General features: G+C 27.2%; 1 protein-coding gene across 4 annotated transcripts in view; it reads right to left on the minus strand.

Annotated features, from left to right (window-relative positions):
- Positions 1–17,809, minus strand: part of LOC129958831 (ectonucleoside triphosphate diphosphohydrolase 8-like) — a 146,432-nt gene that overhangs the window by 105,181 nt on the left and 23,442 nt on the right. The window contains exon 1 of one of the 4 annotated variants that reach the window (XM_056071537.1): positions 16,953–17,284. The exons of the other annotated variants lie outside the window; for them this stretch is intronic. Within the exon in view, the coding sequence (XP_055927512.1) occupies positions 16,953–16,971 (19 nt within the window). The 5' untranslated portion in view covers positions 16,972–17,284. Of the gene's footprint in view, positions 1–16,952; positions 17,285–17,809 lie in introns of those variants that run through there. 4 annotated transcript variants of the gene reach the window in all.

The following is a 17,809-nucleotide window of genomic DNA, read 5'->3' on the forward strand; positions in this document are numbered from 1 at the left end:
TAATAATATAATTAAATTTAAATAATTTTATAAATTATAATTTCAATAAATAAACAATTTTTAAAATTAAGAATGATGACAAAGATTTATTTTTTATTTGTAACAGTTTTAATAAACAGTAAATAATTAATAAACATTCAAAACAAACATAAACATAAACAAATCTAATGATAATAATATAATTAAAGAATTTAAATAATTTTATAAGTTATAATTTCAATAAATAAAAAAAAAATTTCAACCAAATGATATATGGAAATATAAATAATTAATAAAAATAATTATATATTTAAACTTCAAAATAAACATTCACAATCGCATTTAACGTGCTCAAAGTATTAAAAAAAAATAAGGGTGCTTTTTTTGCCTTTTTTTTTAAAAAATGAATACATTGTGCAGCAGTAATGTCATTAATAAAAGACTTTATTCACATTACATCAGCGAAGGTACATGGTATGAACGTATTAAACTTGCAAAAACATTTCAAAAAACAAAACTTTTTTATAATTTTTAGTTTTGAATTCTTATTAACCATAATAAATTCGAGTTACAGAAATTTTTACATTATTTTATTATGAAATTCAAGAGATCATAAAAAAAAAATTCAAATCAAAGACGATCTCGAGTTAAAAACAGTTGAATTCATCAAGTTACAGAATGTATTCTTTCGTTTCTATATTTAAAAGTTCCCATAATTTTTTCACGATAACTTTTTTTTCTATTTTAGATAAATTAAATGAAGACACATGAGATGTATTAGATGTTTTAGCTGAAATTTACATGCCTCTGTAATATAGACTCAAATGAAAGACATTACAATCTTAATAACAGTAAATACTCAGTCATAATAGTTAACTGATCATTGAACTCCGTAATATGATGTCACGTCTATCTTCCTGTTGCAAAATACTCAAAGATTTGCAAAATAAAAGTTCAAGAGTAAATTAAAGGCACATCACATTAGTAAGATTAAATCCATAGTCTCATTATTACTTCAAATGACATTATTATCTTTCATTAATAATTTACATTATTTGCTTTTATAAACTTTTACTTAAGTTGACTTGTTTCATGTTTCTAAAAATGGAATTTTATAATCGATATTTCGCACAGTTTCATATGTGCCACACTTTACAAATTTTGCATATTTATGTGTTCTCGCACACCATACACTAATTAAATATTATTATAACCTAAATATTAAATAATCAGCAATTAAATCAAAATTTTATGCCATGCAAGTGGTGCCATCTTACAGTTAGTTTGGAAAACAATTGATCTTAAGAGTAAGAAATAATTAAAATTTAAAAAAGTTCTCTTGTTAGTATACTAGTAAAAGTTTGTTTTAAAAATTATTTTTATTAAATTAATTATTCATCTGATTTTGAATAAACATACAAAAGCATTTACTGTACCTAATATATCCCATCAGTACTGATGAATTAAATTAACAACAACATTTCAATGCTCAACAGTAACCTGTTTGATAATAAGAGTTATGGAAATTAAAGTTATTTTATTTACTTCTAATAAAATAAACATCAGTTCATTATAAGAAATTATCTTTTAATTGATATAAATGCACATTGATTTCTTGATTGAAATGGCAAAACAATGAAATACGCAAGATAGTCAAAACGATAAACAATCAAAACTTTAAAAAACACTTTTTTGGCATGATTTATATTTTAATAAATCTATATTTTCTCTCTATAAAAACAGAGATCTATATTTTCTGATTTGTTTGAAAGATAAATCTATATTTTCAGTTTTCTTTTCTCGAATTCTTGTTTTAAAATTTTAAAATTATTTTATTCGAATTTCATGAATAATGACGATGGAAAATAGTTTTACCTGTTATGGATAATAACATGAAACAAGCTCGAAAATAAAATATTAATTGGCAGGATTTTGTTTCTGATTTTTTTTAACATTATTTATTCCTCTAGCCAAAGGTGGGACAGTTGAGAATGGTTTTGTAAAACAAAAAGTTATTTCATAAAACATTTTTCAAAGTATGGAAATAAAAAAAAGGTTTTCAAAAAGCCCACTGTTATTAATGTACTAAAATGCAAAAAAAAAAAAAAAAAAAAAAAAAAAAAAGATGAATAGAATAGATGAATTGAATTTATAGAATTTTACGCGTTTCATCTATCAGATACTTAAAGAATAATAATTGATTCATATGCAGTTGTCAGCATATTACAAATGGTTTACTTGTGAAATTCTATTTACGCTAATCCACTAAAACAATTTAATCGCCAATGGTTCGACTTGATCCGAGGGAATTAAAGATGATATATGCGTGAAATTCTATTTATTATGCTAATCCACTATAACAATATAGTCGCCAAGGTTTGGATTTGATCCGAGGGAATTAAAAATGGCGCAAACGGGAAATTCTATTTATTATGTTAACCCACTAAAACAATATAGTCGCCAGTGTTTGGATTTGATCCGAGAGAATTAAAAATGATATATGCGTGAAATTCTATTTATTATATTAATCCACTAAAACAATATCGTGAACAATGACTGGACTTGATCCGAGGGAATTAAAAATGATATATGCGTGAAATTCTATGTATTATGCTAATCTACTAAAACAATATATTCGCCAAGGTTTGGATTTGATTCGAGGGAATTAAAATTGGCACAAACGGGAAATTCTATTTATTATCTTAATCCACTAAAACAATACAGTCGCCAATGGTTGGACTTGATCCAAGGGAATTAAAAATGATATATGCGTGAAATTCTATTCATTATGTTAATCCACTAAACCAGCATAGTCACCAATGGTTGGACTTGATCCGAGTCAAAAATACAAGAAGGTTATGATACCAAATAATTACCTGGAATTCACAGCCGCTTGCGCTTGTATGACCATTAAAATATTAAAAAACTACTAATAAATATCATAATATTTCTACCTTTATTTTGCATAAAAATGGGCGATCCGTGAACTTATGTATGGCACACTGGCTACGGTAACGGGTTAAAATCCAATCTCGAATCCAGCTGTCGTTACTCTTTCATTGCAATTAAATGCAAAACAAAGATTTTTTACTTACCCTCACGCACATTACCCATTAACTCAAAATTTACGCAGTGCTATAAAATCTTAGCCATTATAATAAAATACGCTTTTATTAAAGTGGAACTATTCTTCAAATTCAAAATCGGAGCATCAAATCAAAAATCACAAAAGAATGAGACACAAATATAAACTCTCTAAGTAATGTGGAGTGTTAATTGCATTCGTAATACATTTTAATTTTTAATGAATATAGAAGATTTTTTTTTTATTTTGATATTTATTGCATTGTTTCCAGAGTTCAACACGTTTATGATTCTTACTTTGACCTTCAGATTTTTAATTAAAAACATCTATTTTCTAGTTTTTAATAAACACATAAAATCGTAATTTTGTAAACTTTCCTAATCCTATTATTTTCTACTCATTAGTCTTTAATACATTTCATAATCCGTAATAATTATCATTATGAAATCTTGCAATGAATTCTATTAAAATTCATGATCAGTTGATGCCTCTCCTAATGAACAGAAATGAAATCACGCTATTAATTAATAATTAAATTCTGAAAATTACAAATTATTGTTTTGTCATCGGTACACACAACTATGTAGAATTCAGATCTTCGGTCCATCGGATATGAACAAAAGAAAAATTACAAAATTCTACTTTCACAAAATAAAAATGAAGTCAAGTTAAATAAAAGTGTGTGAAAATAGGGAAATAATTTCTATACTGTTGAAGGAAAAATGGGGACATATGTTAGAAGAACAATTTAAGTCTTTTTGAACACTAAGAAAATTCAAGGCAGAAATTTGCTTTTAAGAATATTTTATATTAAAAGACAGCTTCAGACCGAGGATATTCGATTACAATATATCATGTTATATTGAATATGTTATGTCACATTTCGTAAAAAACTTTAATGAAGGGAAACACTTGCAGAGTTGAACTATATCTACTCTCAAATTGTTGCATGTGATATATGATTAATGCATGTTGTTATAAAGCATCATGTGTCGAGAGTAGGGCTAGGCGATGACCGAACTTCATCATCGCGGTATATCGTCCAACACATATCGATATCTTTCGATATATCGCTATATCATGATTTATTTATAGCTGTTATAAGTTATAAATAGCATCTCTTAACATACTGACTGATCAGAACGACTCCAAAATAAAAGGAAGTTCCAATTTATATAATAAAAATATTCATTTTCTTTTGAATAAAAATAGTTAGAAAATAATTTTGTTAAAACCCTTTAATAAAGTGTGTCAATGCCAAAGCAATGTCTGCGTGTTACACTTACAATATTGCGTTTTTTCAATATAATATTTTTAAAAAAATTTTACCATTTTTACTGCTGACTTAAGAAAAAAAAACTTCAGTTTCTTTCATTCCTCATAAAAAAAGGATATAATAATGTCTTTAAGAGGTAAAATTAAGTAGTTTTAATAAATCATGAATTCAAAGCCTGATTTCTAGAAAAATTAATTTTATGTACGAATTACAAAAATTTTAATTCTTATTTTAATATTATTATTGGCTGATTTAATTTAAATATGCACTAGAATTTTAGCAATAAGTATGTTATATAATTAAAATTGATCATTCAATTTACTATTTCAAAACCCAAAAAGAGACGAAGCATAGTAATTCCGAAATGAGTAAAACAATAATAACAAATATTATGAAGGGTAAATTTATTTACGAACGAATAATGCAATACATTAAAAATTTTAGAAAAGGCTCTGACCATGTTCAAATAAAAGAAAAATATGCCATTATATATCAACATTAATATAAACAATGAAAAAATATCAACATCAATGAAAAAAAATAATTAGCAGCGTGTTTCTGAATATTAAAATTCTGACAAATTGTCTTTTATTTTTAAGTATTCTATCAACATCGCGATTAAACATTGCACTGTGAATAAAATTGTGGATTTAATCTGAATTAATCCTTTTTACTTTCATTTCTGAAAATGAATATTTGGCAGTTAAACAAAGGACAGTCAACAACCTTCTGATAACCACAATTATTTTTCCATAATGGTGTTATTCAGTTAGGTAACAGAAAACAGTTTATTCCAAAATGACATGCTTAATACAAGTATTTTTATATATTAGAATATGACAGTATGTATAGAAATATTAATAAAAATTATGTATGAAGGTCAATAAAAATGAAGAGCAACAAAAATGAACACTAACTGATAATCAAAACGAAATCGGGAACTCAAATTAATTGTGAATATCGATTTATTGTATCGCGATTCATCGTGAACCATTATTCAAGATCATGATATCGATATTTTTTGTAAACTAACAACAAAAACTCGATTTTTCAAAAATATCGATTTTTTTTTTCGATAAATCGAAAATCGGTACAGCCGTAGTCGAGAGTTAGCTCCAATTTTTACTCTAAAATTCGTATGCTTTGCTGTGAGTGGTTTTTGACATGCAAGTATTAGATATAACAGCGATGACATGGCTTCTTAGACTGGTTTATATGGTCGATATTGTAATCTAGACTGACATCCGGGTGCTTAAAACGCTTACCACAACATTCCCCCATAAGTAAATAATTTTCTTTTCGCAATTACAAAGCAATTCTATGCAGCTATGAATGACATTAAGAACAAAAGAAACTGGGTAAAACTTGTTTCCGTAGAATGAAAATAAACGCAGAACGTTAGGAAACTGAATGTTTTGAAATTTTCAAGGCCAAGGAAGAGAAATTTTATTTATTATAAATATAACACTTGCATCACAGTTATCTAGTAAATGATGTAAACATTTTGAATTTATTTATTTCTTATTTGCTGTTTGGGTTTATGACGAAATATTTTGAAATACACAAATGAAGATATTAAATAGAGCATGCGATACTCTGAAATATATTATAGAGATCACCAATATTTGTACCAATATTTTTGATTTATCAAACTCGAAGCCAAATAGACGCGTATACACAAATTTTAGTGTCACAAAAATAGTGACAACTCGTTCAACTGTTATGTTTTTTAATGTTCATAGCTGTAATTAGTATAAATAAGAACTTATAATGAAAAGAAAATTAAAAAACGCTTTTAAGATTTACTAAACTGAGTATTTTGATTTTTGTTTTTGATATGAATTGTTCCTCAAACTCATTATCAGGACATGTTACTGATAAGGAATCAAAATTTGATTTCATTAATAATTTATATTTAAATTCTGAAAATGTTAAACTAGTGCATTGTCATCGAAAACAGAAAAGAGCACTACATTTCAAACCTACATAACAGGAAATGAGTGAAAAATTTACTACAAAATTTTATCATTACAAACATTAAATAATTTAAGTAAAAAAAATTGTTTAAAATCAGTTTGGTTTTAAATAATTTACTAAAATTTCTCAACAAATATATTTTATGAAATTTTATAATTAGTGCTTAAAAAAGTCGATTTATGCCCACGTAATACACGACAAATGAAACAAATCCATTTAATTTTGGAATTTATTGCATATTTTAAGATGTAAAACACAGGTTTAAGACAGTTAGTGATTATTGTTTTGCGATTTAAATGTACAGTGTAAATTTTCGTACATCGATGAAGTCCTGAATTTTTTTTCAATCCAATCGAGAAAATGGCTATTAATGGAAATATGATATAAAAGTATGGCATGAAATAATTTTTTTCTAATAATCAAAGGTTGTAAGAAACTCACAAATATACAAAGCATTCAAAAACGAAATATAAATAAGAAAAATCTTAATTCTTGTATTATTAAACGATATTCAGAATTTTTTATACGATTTAGTTTAATAAACTATGAATTTTACGAGCGAGTCGGAAAGAAATAATTTCGTATTAAATAATAATAATAAAAACAAAAGTATCAAATATTTTTATACAAAGACATTGAATTCCATCCTAAAAATGCCATTCTTCTCCGATAAATACCCTTTGATTCTTCTTGACGTAGTAGCACTTACGTATTCCATCAATCTTTTTCCTCAGTTCCAATTTCAAGGTCATTCAAATATTGAATACGCTAGGAATAAATGAGGAAGCAAATTTTCAGGTCCCCCCCCCCTTCCCAGCTAGTAGTGTTCTGCTAAGAATAGAAAGGTGATATTTTGAAATTCTTTCTTCTTTTTGATTATTTACTAACGCGAAAATGTTTCGAAATTCATTTTTTACGCATCATTATGAAATATTTCCGATCACTATTCCAAATGCATGAGTATTAAAATAAGCAGACGATTTATTTGTACGTTCTGCAAAAAATAAATAAATAAATTTCATGTTACATTCTTGTTAAAAAAAAAAAAAAAAGAACAAGAAAGGATATATTATGTTTTTTCATATACGTATAATATATTAATTATACATTCAATTAAAATCGCAATAATTAATTAAAATACTTTGCATTTTTTGTACAAGCTTTATAAACGATTTAAATGAAAATATAGTTTAAAAATATAAATCTCACTTATAACCTCAATTATTTATTCAGTCAGAATTTTATTCGGTCACAAGAAGAGAAGGACCTGATGCTGAAACAACATTTCGCTCAAATTTAACTCCTTCAGACATGATAATCCATTTCCAAAACCACTTATATGGTTTCCGAGATAAAACATATGTGGTTTTAGAAAAATCATTCCAAACCGTGGTTTATTTCTAAAGAGTTTAATGCACCTTGAACCTTGATTTTGAACTACTTAATGAAGAAAATATATTTTTAAAACATAATGGTTTTTTTTTATGTAAACCATTTTGTAAAAATCATTGATATTTTGTATTTTTATACTATATTATATAAATTGTGCTATTAAAGACTATATTATTGCTAAATATACTATACTTAACTAAAATTGTTAATTTATAATAAATTATTATATTAATCCTATACTATAATAAATATATTAATATAACTTATATGAAATTAATAATATAATTTATATTATATTGTATAGTGTTACTATATATAGTGTATACTATATATTATTTGATATAAAATAATTATATAAAGGATGATATTAAATATGTAATAAAATAAAAATTTAAAATACATAAAAAAAGCTTTTATCTAAATTTTAAATATTATTATATTAAAGATTACTTAAGAGGGTAAGAATTATGTTCCTATCGGTTGTAACACAGATTTTTAATTTGTGTGCAACTAGGGAATTATTTTTACAAAAAACTTCCGCCTGAAGGAGTCATCTTCAAATACAATTAGAATCTTAATCCTGGAATAGAAAATCATTATTAAGACTTTTCAATGGAAACATTGACTGTTACTCTAAAATGTGCACATTTTGAAAATGTGGACACATGTTGCGAATAGAGAAACTAAAAAATTATATATTTATAATTATTAAAACGCTTTATATTTGAATCGGTAATTTTTTTAAACATCAAAGTGACAAACAGTTTATTATTTGCAAGCTGCAACAAGAGGGAAACATTCGGAAACAATTGTCAAAAGTGACGTGACAAGTTCACTTTTCAGCTGTTTCAACAATTTTTTTTTAATTCTCCAGAGTCAGTTTGAATCACTGAGTTTGAAAAACTCCCTGCTGATTGCAGACGGCAGGTCTTACAAAGATTATTTGCAAGGTAGGCAGTTAGTAAAACAAACCGGTGACGGTTTTTCCTTTCCATGCTTTGGTGGGATCTCGTTTGGAGAGGGAGGCGGAGACACCATGACTTAACATTAACACTTAAGGGTTAAAAGAAGAATTTAATTTAGATATTCTCATTTGTACACATGGAGCGCAACAGTGGATTGGGCAATGCTAGTATCCTAAAAACAGCGAGTTATGCGAGCTCGAAATCGTCCCATTTGGAAAAATACTACATCCCATAATATCGATATTTAATCATGTTTAGAGTTGCCGAAAGTTTATATTCTGCGCAACCAACAAAAATTAGGAGATCGTATTAAATGCATCTCGAGCTCATTTTAATCTTATGCTCAATAAGATTATGTTCTTCCGATTTATTCGGAAAAAGTTTAGATAAATAATATTTATAGAAGAGTAATTCCGTGTAAAAGAGACATTCAGAAGAACTCTTTTTTTTACTTTCTCGTTTACGCATTATAGAGAAAGTATACTAATCGTCAAAAAAAAATTTGAACTCGAGATTTTGAACAAATCTCCACGTTTTAGACCATCCGAAGTTAAAAAAAAAAAAAAAAAAAAAAAAAAAAAAACCATTTTTTGGAAATTTCTGTCTGTCTGACTGTGATAACTGAAAAACATTTTAAAGCAAAATACGTTCTGAGGAAGTCCGTCTGCCCGGTTGTTCGAATATAATTTAACACAATAACTACAATGCGAAGAGAATCTAGAAAGATAAAATTCGAAACACAGAATTAACGTCAATAGTCTAGAATTCCTGTCAAATTTTGAGCCGAATCCAAGAAGGAGTTGACCGTCTGTCGGTCTCTACTTTCAGAAACATGTAAATGCGATCATTCAAAAACGCAATGAATTGAATATATCAAATTTCGTATGGGATTTTGTGACAACAAGTGCAGAAAAAACGTGCCTAAAATACAAATTCGATTTTTGGATCTCTTAACTTATGCCAGGGATTCATCGCCAAATAACTCGCCAATGAGGACACGACAGATTCAGTAAAGATGCTAAATTCACGATAAAAGTTAATATTTCGTAATTATTGTACACCAATGCCATGTAAAGCGCTCTCTGACATGACAAGTTGATTAGAGAGTATGCGAGAAAGTTTTGGGGAGACCATTTCTGATGGGTTAAAATCCTATTTTCAAGTAACATAACATTTTTTTTGTCATTATATACATTACAGTACACAAATTACAATTAAAAAGATTTTTTTTCATACTTCTTAATGTAATTCAAACCCTTTAACCAGAAATATCAACAAAATTTGACCAATAGGCAACTCCCAGCCATAACACAATCACAATTTCTTGATAGCGGTCATTTGTATTACTTTTTGATAAATCTTACTCACTAATTTTTTGAAAGTTTGCATTATTTCTTATCGAAACATTGTTGCCATAGGATGATAACCTACTGGTACCTCAAAATTTTATGATATGGCGCTGTATGACATTATCTCAATGCGAATACGTTCGGCTCACATCCAAAAGCAATAATGCAATTATTGTATTAATCAATTTGAATAACATGAACATTCATTAACTAAGTTCCTTCATTTTTTTTTTTATTTAAAACACCAGTTTATATGTAAATAAGATTGAAACACATTCATATATAATCACTATGTGATTCGTATCTAAATATTTTCTCAAAAAAAAAAAAAAAAAAAACTGGTGAGCGAAGTTTGGTCTTCCAGGTACTTTAATATAACATGAGAACAATTTTTTTTTATGAAGAAAGGGAAGTTCCCAAATAGGTTTGATTTACCATGCTTCCTCGAATTGTAAGGAATGATTTGAAAAACAATTCTTCCTTCTATCTTAAAAGAGACCGCGATTCTAAGAAAAGTAGAAAAACAGCATCTGTGTTCTTTGCAAGCGTTTAATGTTTTTGAAGCAGGCATTTCTACAGCATCTAAAAACAGAAGCGTTTGCAGTAACACAGTTGCGGTAAACAAAAAATTATCGCTTCGGTCAAAACCGCATTCCTTTCAGATTATAGATAGAGGTAGTACGTTTGCAAAGCTTATACCGCACTTAAAGAAGTCTTCTAATTTTATTTGTTAAAGAATTCAACGACGAGCTATCTAGAAAAAAGTTCGCAGTAAAAAAAATTACTACATTTTTCAATTTACGCAATAGTTAAAAATAACAAAAATAAATATTTATCTAAACTCGCATTTATAAATGTTTTAAAAAAATATATGCATAAATAAATTAGGAAGTTAAAACAATATCATAAAACCATTCGTCGCCTATAGAAATATTCTAAGAAAACTAAAATTTTAATCAAATTTATATTGCATATAAATATAGATCTAGTCTAGATATTAATAATATAATATAGAAAGTCTAGATATTAATTTCTAATTAATATCTAGACTTTTCCATCCTTATAAATTCATTGTGGTTTAATTTCTTTATCACATCATTTACAAAGCATCACGCTTTTAGAATTTTGTTTTGTTGTCCCATATTTTTAATAAAAATTATTTTTCATTTTTCTAATATTTTTCATTAATAAAACTGCGTTCAAAGAATCTTTTTATTTATTGTGTTTATTACCTCTTAGTTTTTGACATTGTCTACAATTCATTTTTTTATAATATGGATATTTTTAAAAAAAATACATTTTTAATATGGGTATATGGATTAAATATATTTTATATTATGGAATCTTAACATTTTTTTTTCTTATTTACTACCTGGTGGCAACACTCATATTAAATCAAGATTTAAATAAAATTAATGAATGAATTAATATTTAGATTCCGAAAATATGAAAATGTTATATTTTCATCAGGAACTCAGAATTGTACAAAGTTTAGGAAATCTAACAGGTCAAGAAATTAATAAAAAAAACCATTCCATCTTACAAACATGAAATAAGTTATGTTAAATGAAAGTGTCTATATCAGCGAAATATGACTGAAATCAATTGAATAAATTTTCTACTTTAAGTAGAATGAACTTCAGATTTCATCTTCTTAACAAACTAATTTAAAATAATGTAGCGTACACAATTTATTTTTATTCCATAAATGCTTCCATCCTAACTCAACTTTGGAATCCATTGATTCAATTTGCAACTCAAAACGTTAAGGCGATTCTTTTTCTGATTAAATTTTATTTAATTTTTTTTTTCATAATATAATTTTAGTTCTTAAATTAGATATTTAGCTGCATTTATTAGTTTTAAAGACCCTTTTATAATTTAACTTCGCTTTCTATTTACATTAGAATCATAAGTGGCAGTTAGTCTTATTAAAATAAATCTAATGTAAGTCATATCGATGTTTCCGAAAAGTATATCATGTTCAACTAATTTTATTTACTTTATTCTTTTATATTTCATAACTAAGTAGTAGTAATAATTTTCATAACTTAGTTTTATTTTTTATAGTTTAGTTAACAGTTGTAACTTCTAACAATAACTTCATAACTTAGTAATAGTTTTTCACAACATTATTTTTCATAAAATAGTAGATATTAAGTAAATTAGTTAGTAATACAGTACACTCCTGAGTATCCGGCCTATGTGGCGGAAGGGCATAAGAAAAAATCCAGATAGGCCAAAGTTCTATGCATTCATTTCTTTGCCCACGAATACAAGAAGACAAAGTTTTTATCCAACGTATTATGTAATACGCATTTTCTCACTTCTTATTGAGTACAAAGCCCTCCATTTATCTCAATTCATGTAAAATGTAAACTTGGCTGCAATCTGGTGAATCATACAAGCAGTAGCGTGTCGAGTTAAAATAGAGGACTCTGTACTAGTAGTTTATGCATGTTTATATACTGCACTACACGTTTCAAGAATTTATTAAAGAAAAAATAAGTTACAGGATATAAACTGTTTGCATTTTAACACATATTCTGCAATGCCTAACTTAAATTCAGGAAACATAAATAAAACCTTAAAGTAAATCATAGTGCTAAAATGTTTACACAGATATGAAAAGGTAACCCTAAGATAAGAATCAAATTTCACAGTTTTTGGTTTTTGAAAAGTTCTTAATAGATGATTGCTTCTGCAACGCCTTGTATTCCTCATTTAATTACGATAAAAGAAAACTAGACCGGATAGTAAGGAAGCCGGATAGAAGGGAACCAGATACCTTGGAGTATACTGTATATATGGACTGGTATACTCAGTACACTGGAGTATACCAGTGTACTGAGCAACATCATTTCTACCTAGCTATACAAAGTGTGTTTGAGGCTTAAAACCTACAGTTCAAATTTTGAGTTTATAGCTAGAATATCTAAACATTGTTTATAGGTAATTAAAAAAATTTGCTTCCATGCGACAATCACCTGTCTCTATCACCTTATAACAGCTAAAATTCAAAAACTAATGCATTTTTCCTTCAAAAAGTATAGCCAGTATACAAGCATAAATTATAACATAAGACAAGGGTTTTTCCAAACATGCAAATACTGCGACTTACTAAATAGAAATCCAATATATAATATCCCACTTCATCCTCTGCGCAATGAATTTTTTTATAAAGATCAACATCACATATTCTTTTTAAAAAACGTTTTTTGGGCCATAGAGAAACCTTTTTGAAGGGGGAAAAAAGCATTTATTATTAAATATATTTCTAATGTATGGCTTGATGACGATTTTGAGTCCACATCACATCTATGTACATATAACACTAACGTAAATAGCATAGAAATCCCTATGGCAAAAATCGAATGGGAACAGTTATATGTAAACAAATCATTGCATGAACATTTCAATCTGCTTCATTGAATGTTTTTACAGCTGCATTAAATGTTTTTACAGCTGCATTTAATCCAACACTTTGCCAATTAATGGAGCTGCAAAATATTATTAGAAATGCCCGCTGTGGTACTAAAAAATCCATTCTCTATTCTAGAGGAAGGATAATGTAAATGAAATAAAGTTCAACCGAGGGCGAAAATAGGTTTAATCGTCGCCAAATGGGGGGTAATTGTTATGCCTTACTTATGGAAATTGATGACCCAGTCTTCCAAAACAATTATTTTACAAAAATGTTTGCACTAGCTAAACTAGAAACTAAAAATACCACACTTTTAAATGATATCTATTTTATTTCTACACAATGTTTTCGTCATTTTTAATAAAACTTTTTAAATTTTATTTAATACATAATTTCTTATGTTATTATGAAATTCGAACCCATCCATTAATCGCGTTTTTTTTTTGTCAAAGTTAAAATTAGGATTTAAAAAAATGCTTTTTATTGGACATTAATTAGAAAATAGGATTTTTTCTTCCACTTTTATTTGTAGTATATACACCTTTTAATTTGCACCCCTCATAATTTGAAGCTGATTGCTATCTTCAATTCAAGTTTTTCAGTTATTTAAAGTAACAAGCTGAAATTTAAGAAAATGCATCCCATATTAATCGTGTAATAGCCTAAAAAATCAAGAATCATGACGAGGAAGCTGTTCGCCAAAGGCGGTACTTTTTGCAAATGGTGCGAAGCACATATTTATGCAAGTTCATGCCACGCCTCACCATAAATCGAAACGCACACCTACAATTTGGGACCTCTGACGTATTGCAAGGCAGGCACATTGGAAGTGTGTCATGCAGTGTAGCATTTAGTTACATAACTAAAAGACATGCACCATTACTCTTCTCACGTGATAGTGACATAAGCTGACTACATTAAAAAGTAGTCGTAACGTTGTATATGAGAATGCTGAAACAATTTCATAAGCCCATTTCAATTTACAGTTTACAATCTGTATTTATGAATAAGGTATACCTACCTGGTAAAAGCTTCTAATTTTAATTAATGTACGAATTTCAATCCATTATATTTGATATTAAGTAAAAATTTTCGTTGAAATTCATTGCATCGTTGTTCAGAGTGAACTAATTTTTAAAAAATAATAAAATCGTTGACGTAATTTCTGATTTTGAAATAGATAAATAGGATTTTCCTTGTCACTTTCCTCCCACGTGTATAATTTGTCAGAACTGGAATGCTTCCTTTTCCTTTAAAATTAATTTTAAGGAAAAGATGACGTGCATTTTTTTTGCACTCATAGTTCAACACTGAAAAAAATAATTTAAGTCTGTTTATTTATTTATTTATTGTATTTTAACTGCAACATAAAGAATGCCATTTGGTAAAAGCGCCTTTTTTTTAATTCAAAATTTTATTTGCGTTCTTTTTTAGTTATTCGAAAAAAAGAACTAAGTCTTTTACGAAGAGTACGCATTAATATTATAGGATTTTAAAACTGCATTGCTGACGTGGTATAAAAAAATGAAAACAGAATAGAAGATTTTTCATGAGCAGATAACATTCTTATTGACACAAAAGAAAGAGAAAAAGAAGTTTTTTACGCATAGTCAATCCTTCAACGATATTTTGAAAAAATTGAGATATTCCTCATACTCTATGGTATCCTTATACCACGGTTTTCTTATAGCACAGACTTTGTCATTCTTTATACAGTCAGAATTTTCATCATATTTGATTGTATTATATATGTTTGCTTTATATAAAACACAAAATAACTTATTCCATTTTAAAAAAGGTTCAATGAATTTGAAAACTCAAATTGTGAAGTTAATTTTAAATTAATTTTATCCGGCGTCAAATTTTTTCTAAATACTACTGCATTTCAACAGATGGATTCATCAAGCCGTTTTACATTAAGTTTGTAATATAATTTTATTCTTTCTGAAGTATCAATCCATGCCATGAATATTAAATATTTCTAAAAATTTTAACCAATCTGTTTCACTCATTTTATTTAACAGAAGAAGTAAAAAACGTCCCGGATAACATTTTTCACTTTGAATCTCGCCATTTTTTTTAGTGCAACCTTTGAAATTTACAACGAAACAAAGTTAAGATTTTAACACTGTAAAAGATTATAAATATTGATGCAATGTCAAAACTTAAACCTTTTCCCAATGAAAATGACAACATTCAAGAAATTATCGTTTGATTCTTTCATTTGATACGCTTGTTTAAATAAAATAAACTGCCAATTTATCAATTATTTTTGAAGTGATGACAAAATGTAATGAAATCCGTTTTGGAAAAAAAAGTCATTATATTTTATTTTCAAGTACAATTTATCCGGCTACATTTAAAATGTAGCGTGATTGGTTTTTATTTATCATCATAACAATTCTTTTGGATACAATATTTAAATAATGTACATAACTCACGAACATGGCTCGAGAACTTCGTATAAAGATAAAGAATGAAATATGTGGGAAATAATAACAGCTGCTCATTTGGTGTAAATATATAAATAACTAAAATGCTTCTTTTAAAGTAAACAAATATCATGTATCCAACTTTCAAGCGGGTTTTTCTTCTACAATTATTTTTTTTTTATTTATTCATTTATTTATCTTGATTATTTATTTATCTTTAAGATCTTGGTTATTGTAAAATAGATAAAGTTCTGCTATATTGACATACTACAAAGAATAATTTTAGTAAAAATGGACATTTTCATTACTTTAGTTTCCCTATTAAAAATTTGAAAAAAAAAAAAGAATCATTTCAAAATGTATACATTTTTGCAATCATTTTTAAAAGTAACAATGCAATTTTCAAAATGTTTTGGTCTCATGCTGAGCTGTAAAGAGAACTAAGTAATAAATTATCACAGTTAAAACTGAGAAACAGTAACGCTAAATGTAGAGATACTTGAGAATTTTTAAGACTGATATAAAACTTTAAAGACCAAACATATCATCTCTTAAAAAACATATTCAGTGTTTATAATTTAACAATACATTGCTTTACAACGGTATTCTAAAAGAAAGCGTGATTTTTTAATTTCTTCTTTTCATAATATCCTTAATTTTTTATAAAAACATATGAGTTACAAAATTATTAAAAACAAATAATAAATCACATAGAAAATACGTGTTTTATACTTTTAATAGTACTTAAAATATTTCGAACTTAATATTTAATTATGCATTAAAAGTCTTCGTTATTTTTAAAAAAATGAAGATCTGATACATTCAGAAGTGAATGAACTCTAGATGAGATTTTTTTTTTCTTTATGAATAACAATAAAAATAATATTAAAATGATTTAAAACAGGAAAATAAATAATTCATTAAATATTTCATTAACTAATAAATTGAACAACTGACTCTATTTTAAATAATTGTAATTTAAATTAAAAATATCATGCTCTAACTCAATCTATATTGATAGAAGTATCTATAATGCATATTTATCAATCAAAGTAATAAATAAAATAAATTACCTGTAATAAACTTCTTCATTGTATATAGATAGCAGTCGAGTTAAAAGTCTAAAAACCTAAAGTTCTCATGAAAGCAATTTTAAATCAATTCAATAAAAGATTATCGGATGATTTTACGGATTTCTTTATAACTCATCCATTCACTCATCTCCAAGACAATCCAATAGTTAAAGGAATGCCCGAATTATCCATAATGGAATGTTAATGGCAAACAAAACAGTTCCATTTTCTCCTTCCAGGTGTAAGTATGAACATTACTTTTCGTGACAATCAGCCTTGAAGACACCTTCAGGTATTCCAAGAAAAAAGTTCTACAGCCAAAGAAACCAGAATTCATAGTTGAGAAATTCCTTCAAATTCCATGACTCAAAAGCTCAATGATTCCTCCTCACAGCTAGAGCGAGAAGTAACTTTCAGAGAAGAGATAGGGTAACTTGGCAAAGTTCTAAGTGTTCTTGACTGATACCGCTGTAAATATAGATTTTGAGTCCGAAACAGCTCCGTGCTTCCCAAGGAGAATCTTGATACAGAAACGAGATAGAAAACCTCTCCAACAAAAAACGAAACTCTGCACTCCGACTCACGAACAGTGACACTTTTATTTGCTTTTGATTATTCTCTTACTACTAGACTGTGATGAATGTTCGTGACGAAGGGGTTTTGAATTGCGTGAAGGTATCAATTAAGATCTGAATTGATTATTCCTTTCTGCGTTTTGTATAATTATTTCATGCTTTTCTAGTCAGTTTTTTAGGATAATTAGAATAAATGGGCGTTAAAGATTTCTGATTAATATCCGGCATAGAATCATTTGTTCCGTCAGAATATGTTGATGGATTTTCAAGACAAAATGGCTT

Source organism: Argiope bruennichi, chromosome X1, assembly GCF_947563725.1.
Source record: "Argiope bruennichi chromosome X1, qqArgBrue1.1, whole genome shotgun sequence".
In the NCBI taxonomy this organism is placed as follows: domain Eukaryota; kingdom Metazoa; phylum Arthropoda; class Arachnida; order Araneae; family Araneidae; genus Argiope; species Argiope bruennichi.